This window comes from Scardinius erythrophthalmus, assembly GCF_964197995.2.
Source record: "Scardinius erythrophthalmus genome assembly, chromosome: 7".
Classification (NCBI taxonomy): Eukaryota; Metazoa; Chordata; class Actinopteri; order Cypriniformes; family Leuciscidae; genus Scardinius; species Scardinius erythrophthalmus.
Genome location: NC_138227.1, coordinates 2839472 through 2863366, shown reverse-complemented (window position 1 = coordinate 2863366; position 23895 = coordinate 2839472). Strand labels below are relative to the sequence as shown.

At 37.9% G+C, this 23895-nt stretch overlaps 1 protein-coding gene across 3 annotated transcripts in view; it reads left to right on the top strand.

Moving 5' to 3' along the window:
* The window catches only part of LOC308694110 (protein NLRC3-like), a 54410-nt gene extending 39125 nt beyond the window's left edge, over positions 1-15285 (top strand). For all 3 annotated transcript variants that reach the window (XM_081371414.1, XM_081371416.1, XM_081371415.1), the window contains 4 exons: positions 3919-4092; positions 8599-8772; positions 11179-11352; positions 14127-15285. In XM_081371414.1, the coding sequence (XP_081227540.1) occupies positions 3919-4092; positions 8599-8772; positions 11179-11352; positions 14127-14133 (529 nt within the window). In that variant the 3' untranslated portion in view covers positions 14134-15285. The remainder of the gene's footprint in view (positions 1-3918; positions 4093-8598; positions 8773-11178; positions 11353-14126) is intronic.
* The last annotated feature ends 8610 nt before the right edge of the window (positions 15286-23895 follow it).

Sequence of the window (23895 nt, the reverse complement as noted above, 5' to 3'; positions counted from 1 at the left end):
GAGCAGAAGCTGAGTAACCTTGTTAACTTCTTTAAAGTTATTTTTGTTTTTCCTACACTCTTTCATCCAATGGCCATGTTTACCACAGTAATTACAGCTGCCCTCTCTCTTAGGACGTTTGCGTTTCTGTTGCTTCTCTGAGTTGACCTTAAAGGATGCTGCTGCAATTTTTACTCTTGCCTTGACATCAGAGTCTCTTTCCCAAGTTGCTAACCTGTCCAAGTTGTTTTGCAGGGTTCTACTGGACCATGTTAATTCTAAGTAAGGCAATGCATTTTTATGTTCTGACAAAAGACCCTGAAACCATGCGCGAACTAGGGGACCATTATCATCTAGTACTTTCTCTGAAGTGTCAGCAATCACGCTGTAAGCTGCAGCGGTCTGGCAAAATCTTTCTGTGTACTCACAAACAGTTTCACCCTTCTTCTGTACAAAACTAGTGATCTTCGACCAGTCCACTTTTGGTCCCATGATATTCTTTAGAATTTTCAAAACACCTTCTCTCAAATCACCTTTACTGGCCTGTTGCATTTCAGAAATGTTTACAGCACTTTCAAAATCATTGAATTCTGACTCAGTCAAGATCTGTGATATTAGCTGGGTGACTTCAGCTAGAGACATATCATAGAGCCACATTTTGCTGATCAATGCTCTTCTAAATTCAGAAAAATTTGTGCGTGCTGAGGGTAAACTCTGGGATAGTCTTTCTATATCCTTAGGACCTAAAGCTGTGTTGACTGCTTGTATGGGGGTTGCAGATGGAACTGGATCAACCCCTTTTCTCCTATTCTGAGCCTTTTGTCTTGCTCCACACACTTCAACTGCATTTACATCTTTCATCATTGCATTGACATTGTCCTCTATTCTATCAAAAGACTGTAAATCAGGATAGCTTTCATCTGACTGTTGGTTTTCTGAGTCACATTTGGTTGAGGCCTTGAGGCCCACCGTTTTCTTGAGAGAGAACACTTGAGTGTGCAATTGTTTGTTCTGTTCTTTTAACTTAGCAATACACTGAGCTTGTTCTTGTGCAATGGATAAGCTAAATTCTCTGTGACAACAGATAATGGCTTTCACATTGTTCTTGCGAATACTTTCTCCTAGTATCTTTTTACAATCTTCAATTGACCATACTTTTTCTGGGTGAATGCCAAATTTCTTTGTTAAATTCAATCTGACAGACTCAGTCACTATAGCATCCATGCATTCTCCTAACAAAGACTTGAATTCACTGTCTGTCCATAAAGGTGTAGCTAGTCCAGCTTTCTCAGTTGTGGGAATCAGCCTAGCATTCCTTCTAACCATTTTGTGAGTTTCTTTGTTACCACAAAAACGAACACTAAATCTTCTCTGATCAACAGAGGGTACACTTTAACACAGATCAACTAATGTTAACCTTCCTTGCCCAGAGCAAAGGATAACACAAATTACTAGCACTTTACGCTAATCTTCCCTGCCTGAAAAACAGAGGATAAATTTCATCTCTAAAAGACAACTTAAGAGGATAACTTAGTTAACAAAACCCTGCAGCTGTTTGTTAACTTCTTCTCTGTCGACGCAGAGGAAAACAAATTTGTACTGGTCTGCATTGGTTCTTTGAATAGAGTGAAACTCACCGAATCGTTGGTTGTACAGAAAAATTTCGTCTGGAACTGTTCAGTCTTTGAGATTCTTTGTGCTTGAAGTTTCAAGATTCAGATCTTTGAGGTTGAAGTTTCAAGATTCCGTCTGGAAAAGTTCATTCTTTGTTGAGTGTCAGTTTCTCCATCCGGGTCACGGCACCAAATTGTTGGGAACTTTTTATTCCTTCATCGAAGCAAAAACCAGGAGACTTGAGATGGATCTTATAAGCAGAAGAGATTTATTCTTCAGAGTCTGTAGTTCATCAAGTCTGTAGTTCATCATCATCAAGTCTAACTCATAATACAGTATTAATTGTAATTATACTCTCAAAGAGGTGAGGGATTACATAGAAGTGGAGACTCTGAATAAAGCATGTAAATGAGTATACAGGTTAAGGAACCCGCCCCAGACTCCAGCGTGTTACCAGTCTCAATCCAATCAGCATAACCATTCAAACGCATATGTGCTAATCCAATCAGCCTAACGATTCAACGTTTGGACTGTGGCTCTGGCTCCAAGAGCCATTAAAGACAATAGGTTAGCGTCTCCGTGATCTGACTCATTTAACTTACAAAGGAAAAACAGGTCTGGCAGGAATATCTTGCTGTAAACTCAATAATCACTTTCTCAGTTTATATACTACTGTAGTGGAAACCTAAATTAAACATTTAATAAATTTGTAATACAACACTACCTGTTAAATACAGAATACAATTCAAGGTGTTCATGATTGTTTTTAAAGCATTGCATGATAGAGCTCCTGAGTATACAGTATAAAGGACATGTTAATCCCTTATCAGTCTCAATGTCACCTACGCTTCTCTCAGAACATGCTCCTAACTGTCCCACGGTCTCGCTTGAGGCATAGTGGAGATCACGCTTTTTCTGTTGCGGCTCCTGCACTTTGGAATGTGTTGCCATTATCTTTAAAATAGCGTGGATATATTTAAAAAGGAATTGAAGACTTATTTATTTTATCAAGCTTTTGCCGTTGATTTGGTCTGAGAACTGTGAGTGATTTGTTGTTTGATTTTCTTAGTGTAATTTTTTTTATTTATTTTTTTTATGTTTCTATGTATTTTAGAGTTATTTACTACTTATGGACAGCACTTTGGACCATTCTAATGGTTTTGAAAGTGCTTTATAAATAAGTTGAGTTGAGTTTATATTTAAGGAAACTACAGATGTATTAAATGTATTCTATTATATCAGTTTTATATAATCTTTCTGTCATGAGTTAGGTTTTTTTTCCTCTTATTTTTTTACTCTCTCTCCCTCTCTCTCTCACCTGCTTCGTTTCTGCACCCTATCCACCTGTTTGTAATCGTAATCAGCGCGCTCGCGGATTGAGATTGCACCTGCTCCTCCTTTGTTCTGATCTCTCTTGCTCTTTAGTGTCTATCTGTTTTGGGCTTCTGTGCCAGATTATTGCTAGCTGCTTCATGCTTATGGAGTTGTTTCTCTTCTGAGCAATCACTGTTTTCTTACCCTGCTGTCCGTCCGGTCTCTATCTGTGGTGCTGTGGGATCAACTGGGGCTGTTCGCTCATCATCATCTGTCTGCTGCCAGTGCGAGATCTCTGTCCATGACTGAGGACTAGGGATGGGCAAATTAAGCCTCATGAAGCAATGAGGCTTTCCGCTGATTGTTCCGGGAAAAGATTTGAAGCATCAGGAGTGTCGAAAACAGCGCCATCTTCTGGCAGTGCACAACGCCGTTGTTTTATCTATTAAGCTCAAATAAAAGCCTGCCAATGCTAAATGTTCAGTTTTCTGATAATATAATTCACATACTAAAGTGTGACAATAAATTAAATGTAACAACTATGTTAATACTAATTATAAAAATGGTTTATATGCTGTGTATATGGCAGAATATATGATCATGTAATATAGGCTATAGGCTTATTTATAAAAATAAAAACATTTTTAGTAAATGGACTTAAACTTCCAAAAACCTGTAGAGTAGTGGTCTGGGTTCAAACATTCCAACATGCAAGTGAAGCATTCACGTGACTGGAAAAAAAGTGAGGCTTTGTTTTTCGTTGATCACGTGTTTCTCTGAAAGCAATACGCACTCTGGCAAGAAAGCTTCATGAGAAATTGTGCTGCGAACTCGATACATGCTTTGAAGCTTCAATGTCATATGTAACATCACTACTGAGGACTGTTCTTGAGTTTCCAGACTGTTTCTTCCTGATTTCTTCACTGGTTCTGCATCCACAAATTATAAACACAATAAAAAATAAATTCTGTTTTGATCTAAGAGAGTGAAGAGTGTCATTTTTCTCTATAGGTTGGATAATTGTGGTGTTACAGATGAAGGTTGTGCTACTCTGGCTTCAGCTCTGAGATCAAACCCCTCACACCTGAGAGAACTGGATCTGTCTGGGAATAAACTAGGAGACTCAGGAGTGAAGCTGTTCTCTGCTGTACTGGAGGATCCTCACTGTAAACTGGAGCAACTGTGGTAAGATCATCTCTACCTCGGAGTGAATACGGATTAATATGTAGATAGTGTATACAATATATCTTTGGCGTAAACCCCATCCGATGGTTCAGCGATAGATTCCTCTTTGAACCGTCAGATCCTGCCGGCGGTAGAAGGCAGCGGTGAGGAGTCTCCCTGAAGAGGAACATTTACATCTTAATATATTATTATCCCCCAAAAGAAAGTAAAACTAACAGTTAAATAAACCGGACAAACTACAAACCAGACAACAGATGCAGGTTACAGTGAAGAGGTTTTTTTAAAAGCACAAATGTTTGGTGTAAATCAACTTGCCCTGTAATGCTTGTGCAAACAGACCCTTGCAAAAGCCTGAGCATTTCCTCAAAATGTGTGTGTGCAGCTGAAAAGAGGGAAGTGGTGTGTTTCACCTGAACCAGGACTGTCACCATATCAGATTTATCACAACGCGATTATCATGGCCAGAATAACTCACGAAAACAATACATCACCATATCTTGAAATATTTCATTTCTGGAAATCTTGGAAATATAATAATGCAATAAGTCAACTTCATCTTTACTCTGTTTATTTTGTTATTTTTGAAAAAGAAGAATCACACCATTGCATAAAAAAGGAACAAATCCACTTAATGGTGACCATTTTGGAATAATTGAAACACTATATCACAATTATACAGTAACGAAGAGCTTATAAACTATTTGCAAACTATTAGTTTATAGTTAATGAATAGTATATAATGCTATATAAGCTGTAGTTAATATATTAAGTAGGGCTGTCAGTTAAACGCGTTATTAACGGCGTTAACGCAAACCCATTTTAACGCGATACATTTTTTTTATCGCGAGATTAACGGTCTTTTTGGCCTAGCAAACTTTGTAGTTTTTTTCACATGCTTTTGCAACAGGACGCGGCATGCGCGGCGCTGCTCTATGAAACCCATTCATTTCAATGGCTTGCGCCGCGCGAGGACGTTTTGTTGCTTCGTCGACCAAAGCGCAAGCGGATCTAGCTAGACCGGAAACAAAACAGCAGGCACGCGTACACACTTGTTTGGGCTTGCGAGCCGGCCAAATAGTAGGTTAACGTTACGTTTTGAGTGGATGACGAGCGCGAGACGCCGAAATGGATGCCAATAAGATTCTGAATGGAAAGTTTACTTTTAAAAAGTTGCCAAATGGTTCCATTGACAAAGTGATCTGTGTGTTTTGAACAAAAGTGAACTGAGCTATCATCATCGCAGTACGTCCAGTCTGAAACACCTCTTGATGATGGCCACACACACACACACACACACACACACACACACACACAGCTGATGCGAATTCTCCAAACCCTCGTCAATATCAGGACCTCGTCAGGATTTCTTTCACCCTTTTATTGATGGACAGTGTTACATTGTGTGAGAGATTATTTGCTCCAAGTGAGAATGTTAGTGTGAAATTGAACACAGTATTGCCAATGTTGTTTTCAATAATAAAAAATTCTGCGCAAAGCAAGCCAATCCGCTTTTTTCATGTTGATAAGAGCATTAAAATGAGAAAAAATAATGGGACAAAAATAAATCAAGAGACATTTAGAATAGATAAAAATGTGCGATTAATCGCGAGTTAACTATGACATTAATGCGATTAATCGCGATTAAATATTTTAATCGTTTGACAGCACTAATATTAAGATAATATATACAAATAGTGAGTTCTTCATTCATTGCCACTGTAATTAACAAAGTGTTATTGTATAATTAGCTCTTATGTAAAAAGTTAGATAATGCTTTGTTAACAACGTATTAACCATAAATATTTCTCACTTTAGATTTGGTCACGGAAAATCAGAAAATGTCATTAAATGCTTTAATACAGCCTTTATTCGACATTAATTACATTAGTATTAAAGGGGTGGTGTAATGCCCTTTCACAAGAAGTAGAATAAGTCTTTGATGTCCCCAAAGTGTGTATGTTAAGTTTTAGCTCAAAATGCCCCACAGATATTTTTTATATAACATTAAAATGGTCACTTTTTGAGGGTGAGCAAAAACACACCTTTTTTTTGTCTGTCCCTTTAAATGCAAATGAGCTGCTGCTCCCGGCACAGAGGGCGGAGCTTCAACAGCTTTTGTTCTTTTACCTCACACAGAAATGCACTAAAAATGTCAAAAACTTTTAGCCTTTTATGTTCAAACCAGAGTCAGACAATAATAGACAAACTCTAGAAGAAGTGACAACATATAGAATGCAACAGGACATTTCTAATTGGTTAGTTTATGAATTTAGGTAGCTTATGTGTAGTTATCTTCTAGTCAATTATTAACATATTCTGTCCTGATAATCTATAAATGCTTTCCTGGGGGGCGGGTTTATGTAAATTTTAGGGTTGGTGATGTCACTAACCCAGGAGGAATGTCGTGTAGTCCCTACCAGCCGTTTGTTGTAGTCCTTGAAAAGCAATTTCTTTAAAAGAAAATATATTCCTTGGCTTTATACTTTGAGCGTCGTAACTTTGCAGATGTTCTTTATGCTTAAACAGCAACAATAGACACTAACTAAAGTTAGAAAAGTGAAATCATAATCAACCACCCCTTTAAGAGTTCCTTAAAATGTTTACAAAAACATTAAGAACACACATAGACACACACACACTCACACACTAGGGCTGGGACGATACACCTAAACCTTGGGGAAAAGATAAATCATACACCTATACAGACTGTCAATAATGTATAAGATGAGTCATATTTATAAAAATTCATCACATCTTTCTGAGTTTTATTTCAGAAGCATCATACAGTAATGCATTCTCTTGAATAAATAATTCAATAACAAATACATTTTTTAACAGTCACTTGTCGCCACCTAGTGGTGAAACAATGTAATCGATAAATGCGTTATTTTAAGTGCCAAGTTTCTATCAAAAGCTGATTTACTCTATTTTGATCACTACCGTAGACACAAGTGTATATATTTTATCTTTAAACTTTTATCCCAGTACTTCTATGATAATTTGAACTATTGTATCACAGAAATAATGATACTATTATGAGGTTTAAAAGACCTTTTGTGAAGCTGTTTCATGACAACTCTCTCTGGGCCAGCGGCAGCCCCAACACAGATTTAAAATGTTGCGATATGATTTTGTCAAAGGTTTATTAGACAGACAAATTGGAAGAAGATCGCGTGGGTGTTTGAATGGGGATCACAGTATTTTAGAGATTAATCGTGCAGCTCTACTGTCTTATCTCTCTCTCAGTATATGAGTAGCGTGAGGGCTTTTCAGTGCATTCAGTCTCACGTCACTTCCACACATCCACTTAAAATGGATATTACGACACTCATAGATAACAACACATTTCATCCTCCATTGGAACAAAAGTGTCTAACTTCTGTCAACCTCATCTATAAGCAAGGACAAAAATAAAGCAATTTAATTTGAATGAATATCGATTCTGGAATAAAAAAAAGTATTTTAAAATCGTTTAAAAAAAATTGCGATAGGTGAATTGATTTTTTTTCTCCCAGCCCTAACACACACACACGTTCCTTAAAATGTTTACAAATACATTAAGCACACATACGCATTGTGTTTCTATGTTTTATGGGGACATTCTAGCCTGGGTGCCAGCCCGAACCCCGCCCACAACATTTTTTGGTCGGGAAGTTCGGTCTGGACTTGATCCGTTGAGGAGTAATTTTGCTCGGCTCCCAGAAGGCCGAGCCAATCAAATTGCCAGGGCGGGCTTTAATCGGTGATGGACAGATGATCTGCGGTTACGTAATCACCCACGTCACCAGAGAGCGCTTGGGTTGAATTGGTTTTCAACAAAGACGAGAGGAGAATTGAGATGTTTAGATTCCGCTATCACGTCTGTTATAAAAGAAATCAACAGCGAATTCATTTTAAAAGACAAACAGAGAACCGCAATCAAGGCATTTGTCGATCGGAAAGATGTGTTTGCCGTCCTTCCTACGGGATTCGGCAAAAGTTTAATTTATCAGCTGACTCCGATGCTCGCTAAGAAAATGGGACGCAATGAAAACCCTGTGGTCATTGTGGTTTCTCCTTTGGTCTCGCCCTCATGGAGTCCTTTATTATTACTTTACTCATTACTTTACTACTTCTTCCTGCGTGTGTGCAGTTGAGCTCTGTTGACAACTATGTATCGCTCACTGCGATGCTCTGATTGGTTGTAGGTCTATCCAATTAAGTGCAGAGGTTTTTTTTCCTGGTTCGGTTAAGACACGCCTCATAATGAAAGGGAGCAGTATCAGACTCACATTCTGCCTAGAATATGAGTATGACGAAGTCAGGCTAGGGACATTCCATAGAAATAATGATTTTTATACTGTACAAACTGTATATTCTATCCCCTAATCCTAAATTATGTATTTTAACAACATGAACTAATGACTATTTGTATATATTTCATATTGACAGCATTATGTTATCTGTTTTTTAAGTGTTATGTTTAGCTTTGGATGTAGGCTTAATGTGTGTCATTGTTCTCTACAGGTTGGATGATTGTGGTGTCACAGATGAAGGTTGTGCTGCTCTGGCTTCAACTCTGAGATCAAACCTCTCACACCTGAGAGAACTGGATCTGTCATATAATAAACTAGGAGACTCAGGAGTGAAGCTGTTCTCTGCTGAACTGGAGAATCCTCACTGTAAACTGGAGGAACTGTGGTAAGATCATCTCTACCATAAAGACTTGGAGTGAATAAGGATTAATATGTAGATACAATGCATACAATATATCTTTGGTGTAAGCCCCATCCGGTGGTTCAGCAACAGATTCCAGCTTGAGCCGTCAGATCCTGCCGGCGGTAGAAGGCAGCGGTGAGGAGTCTCCCTGAAGAGGAACATTTACATCTTAATATATTATTATCCCCAAAAGAAAGTAAAACTAACAGTTAAATAAACCGAACAAACTACAAACCAGACAACAGATGCAGGTTACAGTGAAGAGGTTTTTTAAATCACAAATGTTTGGTGTAAATCAACTTGCCTTGTAATGCTTGTGCAAACAGACCCTTGTAAAAGCGTGAGCATTTCCTCAAAATGTGTGTCTGCAGCTGAAAAGAGGGAAGTGGTGTGTGTTTCACCTGAACCAGGACTGTCACCATATCAGATTTATCACTACATGATTTTCATGGCCAAAAGGCATAGGACGAAATAACTCAAGATAACAATATATCGCCATATCTATAGAAATCTTTGTTTTGTGTTATTTTTAAAAAGAAGAATCACATTGCATACAAAAGGAACAATTACACTTAATGACGACCAGTTTTAAATAATGGTAACACTTTATCATAAGTATACAGTAATAAAGCGCTTATAAATAATTTGCAAACTATTAGTTTATAGTTAATGAATAGTATATAATGGTATATAAGCTGTCGTTAATATATTAAGAGACTATATACAAATAGTGAGTTCTTCATTCATTGTCACTGTAATTAACAAAGTGTTATTGTATAATTAGCTCTTATGTAAAAATTTAGATAATGCTTTTCTTAACAACATATTAACCATAAATAGTTCTCCCTTTAGATTAGGTCACGGAAAATCAGAAAATGTCATTAAGTGCTTTAATACAACCTTTAATGGACATTAATTACATTCGTATTAGGAGTTCCTTAATATGTTTACAAATTCCTTAAGCTCACACACACACAAACACACACACACACACACACACACACACTCACTCTAGGGTGAAATTTGAAGCTTTGTCCCGTGTCCCGCGAGTCATAAGCAGTGTCCCGCATTTTAATTTTGTCTGCATCATTTTATTTCATCTTCCTTTAAATTACAATTCTAAAATAAAAAATGTTAATAAGAAAACACTGAATATGCGCAGCACAGCCGTCATTATTGGTTCTAGCCAGAGTGGGAAAACAAACACTGAGAAAAAAAAAAGTGTTCGTGGAGAGGGTGTTTTCTCTGATGACTGCTGCGTGGACAGAGACAAGGAACCACGCAACTGTGGACCTCATAAAAAGTGAACTCCTGGTGAAAGTGAACCACAGCTACACCTGCCAGGAGTTCTACAGACACATAATGAATGAGAAAAGGCCCTACTCGAAGCTGCCAAAACAGACAAAAAATATTAATTCAAGATGCACTGAATCCGGTAAGAACGCATTTAATCTTTCTAGTCTTTCCTAATGGAATTTATGTGCTTATTTGGAATTGTGCTTTTTAGCGATTGGATTATTATTTTCACTTAATTATTTAGATTGAATAGACACGTGCTGTTAAAATGAGTTTTATATTATTAGTGACGTTCACAGCGCCGGTCAGCACCGTCATTAACATTTTTATAAAGCCTATTAGCAATTTAAAACATGTTAACATCACTGCAAAAAGACATCTAATATTAAATCAATATTTATTCACCTAGTATAATAATAGTAAGTTCTCTCCCTCGTGTCCCACATTGTCCCGCAAAATCAGGTCTGCTGACCTGCAACAGAGCAATAGCCAGGTGGTCACCCTAACTCACTCACACACACACACTTACACACACAAACACACTCGCACACAGACACACACACACACACCTAGGGCTGGGATGATGCACCTATCTCCCGATTCTACATTTTCACGATACTTGGGTGCCGATACGATATGTATTGCGATTTTTAAGAATTGCGATTTGCGATTGTTTCTATCAAAAGCTGATCAACTCTTATTTTGCTACCGTAGACATCAGTGTTTATATTTGAACTTTAAACTTTTATTCCAGAACTTCAGTCTCACTTCACTTCCACGCTTAGGTGATAGTTAGGTGAATTGATTTTTTTCTCCCAGCCCTAACACACACACATTCCTTAAAATGTTTACAAATACATTAAGCACACACACACACACACGGGTTTCCATGTTTTATGGGGACTTTCCATAGAAATAATGATTTTTATACAGTACAAACTGTATATTCAATCCCCTAATCCTAACTGATGTATTTTAACAACATGAACTAATGAATATTTGTATATATTTCATATTGACATTGTTATTTATTTTTTAAGTGTTATGTTTATCTTTGGATATAGGCTTAATGTGTGTCATTGTTCTCCACAGGTTGAAGGATTGTGGTGTCACAGATGAAGGTTGTGCTGCTCTGGCTTCAGCTCTGAGATCAAACCTCTCACACCTGAGAAAACTGAATCTGTCTGAGAATAAACTAGGAGACTCAGGAGTGAAGCTGCTGAAGGATCTGAAGGATGATCCACATTATAAACTGGAGACACTATGGTATGAATAGTTTTAACAATTTTCATCATCATATTTTCATTTAAATTTCAAATGGCTGATTTACTCACTAAAAATAAAAGTAAAGGTTCAGGTTCAGTAACACCACGTGTGTGTTTGAATATTTTGTCTGAGATCATCACATAATGAGTCTTAAATTCAGCTTCAGTTTCTGTAGGTCTCTGAACTTTAAACTGTGTTTTTTATGTGTTAAATTCTGCTTATAGTGTAATGACTGATTGTGAAAATAATATTAATGTTAATTTCAGCTTTCCCCCTTTAACTGTCTCTGTGTGTGATAATCTGAGATGTGGGTTGTTTGTTAGTAATGGATATAAAAATTGCAGTGAGTGCAATGATCATTTCTGCTGGTTCTGTATCAGCTGTCCGTTGTGTGAAAGTGGCCTTTCATGTCCTTTTAATTTTGTAAAGTGATATTTAGCATCAAATAGAAATTATATTATCATGTTTGAGAATGAATTAATATAGCTATGGAAGTAAAATAATGAAAAATGTTTTTGAAACAAAAAAGCTTGCTGAATTGCTCTACTTGAAAAAATATGCATTGCATTAACCCTGCTTGCATTTTAATGCATTGTATTTTTAGGGCTTGCATTTTTATGGGCTGAAATTCAACATTGTTGTATATTTAAGCTGTGAATATTTTGATTCAAAACATTTCACACACGTTTTCATTATTAAAAATTAAATAATTCATATTCACCTTTCAGATTTCACTTCCAAAATATTAATTCTGTTTAAAAATACAACCTATACTATTCGACAGGCAATTTTCGGTCCATTTTATATCGCTTTACAAATTCACTTCCACAAATTCAGTGGTTCAAATTCAACAGAAAATTCAACATTTGACATCCGGGAACAGCAGGAATATCAGTAGATTGCCAACTGATAATCTCCATAGCTGTTAGTCGACCTCACCAGCAGGGGGTGCAAGTGCAGCTGTTGACCTCAGCTGTTGGCTAGTATAAAGATATGGAAAAGCTGATAAAGAGACAAAAGCTATGTTTAAATTTAAGTCTTCACAGTTACTTTTGTACGTGTAGTTTTCTTTACCGTGAATGAGATTATAATGTTATTCCCCAATGCTGATGTACAGATCAGCATTAAATCTGAGGTAGTAGACTTTATTTCTGTCAGTGTTTTAGTTTTCTTAACTTTATATTGCGGTGCTGTGCTGCAGAACGTTTTAGATAGTTAATATTAAAATAAATACGAGATCATGCGGTAGGTCTACTGAAAAAGTAGCAATATTTACACATCATTTGACGGTTTATTTTATTAAATATCAAAAATCTAAAAGGTGTGCATCATGCCTGGGACCTACATGAACACTTTACAGTTGGTTTTATGACTGTAAGTCATTCTCTTCAAATGCTATTGAAGTTAGAATCATGTCGTATGTAACTTAAGAGACGGTCCCTAAATGACGGTCCCCAAATATAAAATATGCAGTGTCAAGTCAACTTTATGCAAGTCAGTATTACACTGGGAATCGCTTAGCGTGAAACGTTGTGTGTTACGTTCTTATTCTGAGTCCGCTTGCCTGTTTATATATCTAGTATAGCCTACATCCCCAATAAGGTGCGAGTTTGGTCTTTTATATCACTTTATTAGTCCATTAAGCATTAAGTGGTTGACCGCAGGGGAGTCCTGGAGAATGAGGTATTGAGGGAATCCCTAGTTCTGAAGCACAGAGCTGCGATATAAAGTTAAGAAAACCAAACAACTGAGAGAAATATATGTCTACTACCTCAGATTTAGTGTTTGATCTGTACATCAGGATCGGGGAATAACATAATCTCATTCACGGTAGAGAAAGCTACACGTACAAAAGTAACCTTGAAATCTTAAATGTACACACAGCTTTTGTGTCTTTTAAATCAAATCAAATCAAGTATATTTGTATAGCGCTTTTCACAATACAGATTGTATCAAAGCAGCTTCACAGTATTAAAATAAAATAATACAACAAAGTTTGTTTCTAGTGGAATTTATTGATTGATAGAATAAAATTAAATAAAATTAAATTAAATAAAACAAAAAAAAACGCTTTTATCAGCTTTTCAAAATCTATATACTGGCCCTGATAATCATCACAAATACTTACCGCTTGCTCCATTTCTGTAAATCCGTTTTTATGAATGAATGAAGCTCTCTACTCGTTGCTTTATAGTTTTCTTTGTCAACAGCTGAGGTCAACAGCTGCACTTGCACCCCCTGCTGGTGAGGTCGACTAACAGCTATGTAGGCTAGATTATCAATCGGCAATCTACTGATATTCCTGCCATTCCCGGATGTTAAATGTTGAATTTTCTGTCAAATTTGAACCACTGAATTTGTGGAAGCGAAATAAAATGGACCGAAAATTGCCTGTCTCATATTATAGGTTGTATTTATAAACAGAATGAATATTTTGGAAGTGAAATCTGAAAGGTGAATTTTTGAATTTTTAATAATGAAAACGTCTGTGAAATGTTTTGAATTGAAATATTCACAGCTTAAATATACAACCATGTTGAATTTCAGCCCATAAAAAATGCAAACCCTAAAAATACTATGCATTAAAATGCATGCAGGGTTAATGCAATGCATATTTTTTCAAGTAGTGTAATTCAACAAGTTTTTTTGTTACAAAAACATTTTTCATTATTTTACTTCCATATATAGCTTATCTAGTTAGTTTTCTTATGAAACGATGTTACATACATAATGTCTTATACTGCATATGTGACTGTTTGTGTGTTTTATTTTAGGTATTAGATGACAGTCTGATCTTCTGATGGAAATCTGATGGTGAATAAGGATCCACTACAGAGACTCACAGTCAACAGAATCAACAGAGACTGAAGATACAGTGACTTCACTGTTATAAATTAAGACTTCATTTAGATTTCAACAATCCTCTGACAGACCTGATGAGGCGGCAGTGAAACACCTTTTATTTCACAGTAGCAAATTACAGTTTCTCATTCATAGATTAACCATTTTATTTGTATAAACTCAAAAAGTTTTGAGTTTTGTTAGAGTAAATATAGAGTCTGAATGTGTTTGTGTTTGTGTTTGTGTTGTACCAGCAGAGGGGGACAAAGACTAATGAAAGATTTAGTTTTCATAATTATGAGGGGAAAAAAGTTCAAGCTCACTTTTGGAAAACAAACAATGGAAGCTTGAGTGTATACATCATGTTTTTAATAATAGTTTTAATACATTTGTATTGGGGTCACATGATGCGTTTTCATGTTTTCCTTTTTCTTTAGTGTGTTATGTAGCTTTTTGTGCATGTATAAGATCTGCAAACTTACAAAGCTCAAAGTCTCATACAAATAGGTTTATTGTATCTAATACCCGGTACACAATGTACGATTTTGTGCTGTTCCAGACGAAAGATGAGCAATGTGAAACAATTGTGGTGATTTCTGTGGCCGTGGCTCCTAAACTGTCTTTAAACATAGATAGCCTGTGATCATTTACTGACAGTGTCATGATCATCTCACAGTGTGTTGCTGCTACGACCTACATCTACTGACTAGCCAATAAAAATGCAACATGAAATGGCGTATTGATCAATGCGACATGACACTAAAACTTAAATCTTTTCTCAAGCTCCAAGCCATCGGACGAAACAGCCTGAGACAAAAAGGCATCAGACATAAATGCATCTTTTAGTCTGAGGCTGTTTCGTCCTATGCCTAATTGTATGAGACTTGACACCTGATGTTGTTTTTTCTGAGACCTGAAAGCCTTTCAGTCTGAGGCAAGCGTGTCGCACAAGAGCTGAAAAGTGAAGCCAAAGCGCCTCGATCGCCCCCCGGTGGCTGGTCCCAGTATAGGTCATAAAGCCCGTCTTCCCATGAAGTCTAATGGAAGCAATGGAAACTAAAAAAATCCAATTACACTTTTTTTTAAAGATGTTTACTGTCATTTTATTTCGTTTTTATCACGCTGATGAAGTGGTTTTTTTTTTTTAAATAAGTTTGATCTTAGTTCATTATTTGATGCTACAAAAACGGGAATGTGACATCATGATTGACAGCTGTGTGATTGACACCTTCTCTGAGCGAAGTAGTCACCAAGGAACCAACTGACTTTTTTGGGATTTTCGGAATTTTTTACAGTTTATGGTGTGAAGCATGACGCCGTTTCGTCATATGAGTGAGGTCTGAGGATGTCCTAAAATGTTCACCGTAGTACGAACTTCTGTCAGTTCCAGGGAAGGTGCATCAGTTGGCGACTCTTTGCAGCTGATCTCAGGTCAGATGAATTCTGTGTTAGGAGCATAGACTGTAAAAAAGATGGTTAGGAGCTTTGGGTTGACTGACCCACAAACAGGCTCCACCCACTCTGAACACACCTCTCTCTCACACACACACACTCACATACACAATCTCTCTTACATTTGAATGCTTTTATTTGGATCTGAAAGACATTACAAAGAAAACAAGATCCAAATACTCTGGGAAGAGTCTTTGACAAGGTGACAGATGTACAATTCATGGCTCACATACTTGTACAGGTCCTTCCATTTATAATACTCGACACATTAAGGATAAACAAAACATCTCCGTCTCCATATTTGCATGCTCCCTATGATGGCTGAAACAGAGCAGAATTTTGCAAGCCTTTTTGCCTCCTTTTTTTGCAGCCCCCCTAACTGCACCCCCCTGATCACACTCTTATGGACATGGCCTAAACTTCCAAATACCAGAATTACTAATCTACAGTTGTATCCAAGTTGGTGAATGAGATCTACCAGTGGTTGATATTTCAATAGTTTGGAATAGTAGCAAGTATCCATATAGAGGTCAAAACAGCAGCCCACCTCAAACATACATACAGATTTCAAAACCTCATTTACAATTGCAATGTCAGGAGTATTTGGAATGTTTTTAAAGTAATCACTGTCAGATCTGTTATGATGAAACCAGTTAAATTGTACAGTGCTATGCTTGTAACTCTTACTATCATGTCCACGATTACCTTTTGCAAGTCCTCTGCAACCAGACGGTCATGTCTGGCCACATAAAGTCCTTTATTATTGTAGCATCCATTTAGTATGTGAGCAACCGTTTCATTTTCCTGCTGAGTTGGATGTAATATACAATATGCATATTACATCCATGTATACATGCTTTGATGGATACCATATTGCCAAATTGTACTTCGTTGGAAGACACTGTAGTCTTGCTTTAATCATGAATATCACTCTTACAGACACACTCACTCATACACACACACACACACACACACACACACTCACTCTCTCTCTCACAGACACACACGCATACACAATAACAGCCATTTACACTGAATATATGGCTGTGGAAGACTGGTGTGTGTGTGTGTGTGTGTGTGTGTGTGTGTGTGTGTGTGTGTGTGTGTGTGTGTGTGTGTGTGTGTGTGTGTGTGTGTGTGTGTGTGTGTGTGTGTGTGTGTGTGTGTGTGTGTGTGTGTGTGTGTGTGTGTGTGTGTGTGTGTGTGTGTGTGTGTGTGTGTGTGTGTGTGTGTGTGTGTGTGTTCACCTTCTCCAAGGTCTGTGTGGTTTGTCCATCTGTGTCATACTGGGGGATTTAAGTCCAATCCGTCTGCCTGCATCTGCAAAGTGCTGACAGACACACGGCAGATTAACAGAGAGACAGACAGACGAGACGATCTAACGCTGATGCTGGAGGTGTTTAAAAGACCACACACACACATCTGCACATCGTTTGTTTACTGTCCTGTTGCAACAAACCACTGAAATTGGTCACCATGAAATCAAAATGGAATATTGCAGTGTTTATTTTAAATGATGATCTGTGATCTGTGATCGTTTTAAAATCATGTTCCTGGTAATCTTGAATCAGAATAACTTCGCTTCATCTCTTCTCTTCTCTGATGACTAAGGCAGGGCAACCTGTCACTCACATGAGATCCACCAATAGTAAACCACAACCATCCAATCAATTTCCCACAGATAAAATCAAGCCCCACCCACATTTATTCTTGTTTGAGAAGTTTCACTCAGACATACATCACGATAGGGAAGAAAAAAGTGCAATTTAAAGAGTTCAAAGTCCCACTGATGTGCCTTGAAACTCACAGCGTTATTTGTGTGTTAAACAGGAATACAGGGCGGGGCATATCAAACAGCTCCTCCCCTTTTTTTAAATAGCCAAAAGCGTTTCATTTATATCACAGCTCGGTAAAGCTGCAGTTTCCTCCTAATCTCTAACCGTTTATCTTCTTAATTTCCTCCATTTCGCTTTAAAAATACAGAATTCTGTGCAGAATTGAAAGGATCCGATGTGTTTTGTGGTCTGCGGCGACTCGATCATATAATCCGCTCTGTGTGTCGTGTCTCTGGATCGGAGGAGCTAACGTTTTCACTAACTTGAAACCAGACATCATTTGCGCCAATGGAAAGCATATTTACACTGTTTGAATAATTCACTATCCACTATATAGTGCACTTTGTGTCACTAACTTGAGATGAAATGAAGTTCCTAAATGTAAGTTAGGGAGCAGCGAGCCCATCTAATCTTTCAAGCTATACATCTTTTAAACTATATCTCGTCCATCTTCTTCACAGACTTCATCTCTTCATTCTACCGCTGCTAATCCACCGATTCCACCTATTTCAAAATGGTATCTACCTCAAGTCCTCTCCAGCTCTGGAGTCCATTTCTCCCTCAGATAATCAAAAGCTCAACTCTACGATCTCTTCATTAGTTCTAACAAATTCAGCATTCCAACAAACACTTCAAAATCTCACAAAAGATAGGACTCAGTCCTCATCCACTTCTGTTTCTCTCTTGTTGTTAAAACTTGTTCTTCAGGTCCAATCCACTTGCCAGCTCATTCTCTCTCCACAGCAGTCCATCTTCCAACTCCTCCCAACGAAGTTGTTATGGAACCACATCCAGTCTCAGCCCACCTCCGTTCCCTAATTCTATCAGGTGCAGATATTGATCTTCCTTCTCTGCTCACTTCAGTTCCTATTAATGAATCCCACTGCTTTTTGACTGTGGCCCATTAACTATCAATCTAACAAATTCCATACCTCCTTCAAAACGAGTTTTCCCACTTGCAGAATTCTGCATAGCTTTTGGTAGATACACAGAAGTAATTTTCACTTTATTTCCTGCCAGACGCAAGGAATTAAATGACTACCATGTAGCTTTTGAGCTATCAAAAATACATGGAGGCAGGATTACAGTGTGAGAACAACAACAGTTGTGTTTTTTTATTAAACTTATACATCAGAAAACGACCATCTATCAACCCCCCAAACACTCATGAACTCCTTCTTAAAGGGGACATATGTAAATATGCATGTGTTTCGGTGATGAATTATGTCAGTGATGTGTGAGCTTGTATCTGCCCCTACACAGGCCTCCCCCAGAATTCACCAACACCAGCAACATCAGCTTGCTTGGAGCTCGAACTTGTCTCCATGAATGTGTGAAGTGACATGAATCAGCAGCAGACTGAACCTCTTGAGCAATCTGAGATTCCTCACTGGAGGCTGTTTCCTTGTTGGTGGCTGGACGACCCCTCCTTGGAACCTGCGCTGGAATCATTGGCTAACTCTGCTCCCCGTGAGCTGTAACAGACAGTTACTGTAGACAGACAGACAGATACTGTAGACAGAGAGACAGTTACTGTAGACAGACAGACAGATACTGTAGACAGACAGACAAATACTATTATTCAGAACTCATATTCCTCTAGACCACCCCCTCAGAACACTCCAAACCTACTGGACAGCTTAGAGTTCCATCAAAAACTTCCACAGAGCTCACAACATGGTTTTTCCCAAGTTTTCCCTCCTCTCAGTATCCTCCTTCATCACGTACCTCCATCATATCAATTCAATTCAGCAAGTAACAATCAAAGTCTACCTCACCGGCATTCATTTATTTTTCAAGCTCATCCACGACCATCATTTCAAATTCTCAGATATCCCTCCTCATCAAAGGTTTACAAAAACAATTCCCTTTGTCCAGACTCCAGACTCCAGACAACCTTTAACCATCAACATTCCAACATTCTTAGTATGTTAAGCACGTAGCAGTATTTTCCCCCAACAAAACAAAAACCCTAGATGCCATGTTCAATTTGGCTTTCTTTGGCTTCCTCAGAGTCTCAAAATTCACCAACTTAAAATTCAACCCTTACCTCTCCTCTCTACCCTCTTGTTATCGTTAATAAAACTCTCCCTGCTTCCAAACATTGGTTTCAAAATAACCTCAAATCCATTCTCAACAGTTCCGGCATCCCAACCAAACATTTCTCTTCCCATTCCTTCCGCATAGGGGCAGCCACCACAGCAGCGCAGAGGGGCCTATCCGAACACCAAATCAAAATGCTAGGTCGATGTTCTGCAACATCGACCTAGCAATTTATAGTTCTGCAATTTATGTATATGCTGTAGGCTACCTCTTTTTGCGGTAGGGAGGCTTGCTTTGGAAATCAGTGGACCGTTTGCCTTAAGGGACGAGGACCTCCTCCCCATCTGTGACAACTGGGCTCCCCATGTTCTTTTGACTTAATGGGGCTCCATGTCGTGGACGTTGCGGCAGGGTGTACTCCAGCCTCGTACTTAATCCTCCAGTCCCAAAATACTCCCGCAGGAGTAATTTCAGAAAGTCACTGCCGCAGCAGTGCAGCGGCGAGATGTACCCTAATCAAACTTCCACAAGCCTCATGTTGTTCACACAGCAACGAACGCAGGCACAATCTTTCAAACACAGCTCCCGCTGGAGCACCGCTCATTGCTCCACATGGTTGCCATAGTAGGGAGACGCGTTCCAGCCCAGCTTCTTCAGGAGCCCCGTTAAATATCACTGCCACAGCGTGTGTGTTCATTCATGCTTCATACCGCTTCATTTTTTCCCCCACTCCTTTTGGGGGGTATCATGCTTAAGCTTTTGGGTATCCTATATACTTAAATCCTTAAGTATTTTGATCATGCTAAATCCAACTTGCTGTCCCAAATTTATTCTGTACTTTTGGGGGGTATATCAGAGCTCGAGTTGAAGCTGCCTCATCGAACCCCTCATCAGTGGACAGCAAGCCTAATGAGCTTAACCTTATATCTTAAAGATTTTATGAAAACTTATAAAACTTGTTAAAATGTAATTTGTGTGTGCGTGTGTGTGTGTGTGTGTGTGTGTGTGTGTGTGTGTGTGTGTGTGTGTAAGCTCCATGTGTGTCACAGGTCACGCTGTACTACAGACAGATGAAGGAGGAGTCTAGAGTAAGAGACACTTTAATAAGAACAGCTGAACAGTCATTGGCATTTCAGTGTAAGAGACTGAATAAAATAAAACACACAGTGACTTATGTACTGTGCCAGTGTTATTTTAGTACTGTTTATGTACTGTTATATATAGTATTTGTTAATATGTTAAAGCAGTTTAAGTCAGATTTGTTTCTATACAATATAGATAATAAACAGGAAAATAATGGTCATTGATGCAACTTTATTAAATATGAGACAAACTCTGCTGTATAGCAGCTCTAAACAGACAACGGTGTCATTATTCAGGTCAATTCAATTCAATTCAAGTTTTGTTCTCATCATGATAGTGTCAGTGTAGTCAAATTAATAATATTACTGAATATTAATTGTCTTTTGAGTTTGTTTTAGTAATTTTGGTAAGAGCTTTTGTCATTTTCATTATTTTTTTATATATATTTATATATAGCTGTAAACACTATTTATACTCCAGTGCTGTTTTCTGATTGGTCAATCCAGTGGTGAACTAGTTCCTGTTGTTTTTGTATGAAGTCTATTATAACGATCATAGAGTAACCCAAACACATGCATGTAAAAACATATTTTCCATTCTCTATGAATCATGTTGTCCAGCGTCCCTGTAAGAAGGTTGTGTCTCCTCACGTAGTCTTGCTCCGAGCGCTCTGATTGGTGGAAACCGTCGTCCGTCTGTGTCACATGACGCATTACATCACTGGATTGAGGTCAGGCCTGGATTAGACTGAGAGAGAATGGAGAGATTAGGAGCTGTTAGTGCTCAAAAACAGGAGGAGAAAGGAAAGAGGAAAAAGAGAACGAGTGAGACACATTGAACATATGCACTCACTCAAACAGATTTAGTGATTTAGTTTGTGTTCACATGAGCTTTGTTGTGTCTTAATGGCCTGCTTGTTTGGAAAGAGTTTTTCCAGCTTCAGGATAAAGGTCCTCAGTGATTTAACATTACTTTTATATTCAGGGAATGTTTTATGATGTTCATCCTCACTGAAGGATTAAACACAGATTTCTTTGCAAAATAGTGATACAGTTCAATTCAAAACACATAATGACCATATGTATTATATTGTGAAAATGAGCCACCAAAAAAAAAATAAATAAATAAATAAAAAAAATATATATATATATATATATATATATATATATATATATATATATATATATATATATATATATATATATATATATATATATATATATATATATATATTAGAAGAATTTAATAAAATATGTAATTCATTAATAAAGATAATGTAAACAGTGCCTTCAGCTTCAGTTCTGTTCTTTTGGCTAAAAAGTGAAATTGTTTAAATTGATCTCTCTGATCTCCTGAGTATTGCTGTGATTATACCTTAATATATTGACATTATTATTATTGTATATAATTCATTGCTTTATAATTGCCTGATAAAATGCATATCCATCACTGTTTTGAGAAGAAAATGTAGTTTTAGATGTGAGGTTTGTTCAGACATGATTTCATAAACACTCATTATGTAACGCTGATACTTCACGTGTTTCATTAATGATTAGAGCCTGATATGTGGAATTATAGGGGAAATTGTGTTTAATTATTTCAGTAAACATGCAGTAATTGTGCATGAAGAGGAGGAGCTGCTCCACTGATGTCTGTTTGGCTTTCAGAGACGGTTTAAGACGGTTTGCCAGAAAATGAAAGAAGAGAATGGATTCAGACTATATGTGAGTCACTGTACAGTTATAGTATATAGATATTAGTACTGTCAAATCGATTAATCACATCTAACGTAAGTTTGTAAATTTAATATTTATGCGTGTGTTTTTGTGTGTGTATATATATGTGTACTGTACATATACATACACACATTTCTAGATACGATTAATCGATTTGACAGCACTAATATATATATAACTTTACTATGATTTTTGGTTGAATGCAAAACTGAGCTTTAATGAATATTGCTGGTCATCGGCAGGAGTGATGAATGTCTGAACCGGTTTAATCTGCACTGAGCCGTCTCACAGAAGGTGGAAACTGAAGGTCTTCACGAGAGATGGAGATCAGGTAACGCCTGTCCAGCGTCAGTCGCTCATGAAACTCACTGATCAACACAGAGTTGCTCTGAGACTGAAGAAAAGGCAATGTGAGAGTGAAAGAGACTGAGAAAGACTGAAGTGAGCGACAGTAATCCAGACTAATTCACTTTGTACAGCGCTGGACTGTAAGAGGATTGAAACATTTTCTAAATTAGATCAGTAAAAATAACAAACTGCAAACCAACACAGAGACAGACAGACAGAAACTGTAGACAGACATACAGTTACTGTTGACAGACAGACAGACAGACAGACAGATACTGTAGACAGACAGACAGTTACTGTAGACAGACAGACAGACAGATACTGTAGACAGACAGACAGTTACTGTAGACAGACAGACAGTTACTGTTGACGGACAGACAGACAGATACTGTAGACAGACAGACAGATACTGTAGACAGACAGACAGTTACTGTAGACAGACAGACAGTTACTGTTGACAGACAGACAGACAGATACTGTAGACAGACAGACAGATACTGTAGACAGACAGACAGTTACTGTAGACAGACAGACAGTTACTGTTGACAGACAGACAGACAGATACTGTAGACAGACAGACAGACAGACAGACAGATACTGTAGACAGACAGACATATACTGTAGACAGACAGACAGACAGTTACTGTAGACAGACAGACAGATACTGTAGACAGACAGACAGACAGACAGACAGTTACTGTAGACAGACAGACAGTTACTGTAGACAGACAGACAGACAGACAGACAGACAGTTACTGTACAGACAGACAGACAGAGAGAGAGACAGTTACTGTAGACAGACAGACAGATGCTGTAGTGTAGACAGACAGAGAGACAGATGGTTACTGTAGACAGACAGACAGACAGATACTGTAGACAGACAGACAGTTACTATAGACAGACAGACAGATACTGTAGACAGACAGACAGTTATTGTAGACAGACAGACAGTTACTGTTGACAGACAGACAGTTACTGTAGACAGACAGACAGACAGACAGTTACTGTAGACAGACAGACAGTTACTGTAGACAGACAGACATACAGACAGACAGATACTGTAGACAGACAGACAGACAGTTACTGTAGACAGACAGACACTTACTGTTGACATACAGACAGACAGATACTGTAGACAGACAGACAGTTACTGTAGACAGACAGACAGACAGACAGATACTGTAGACAGACAGACAGATACTGTA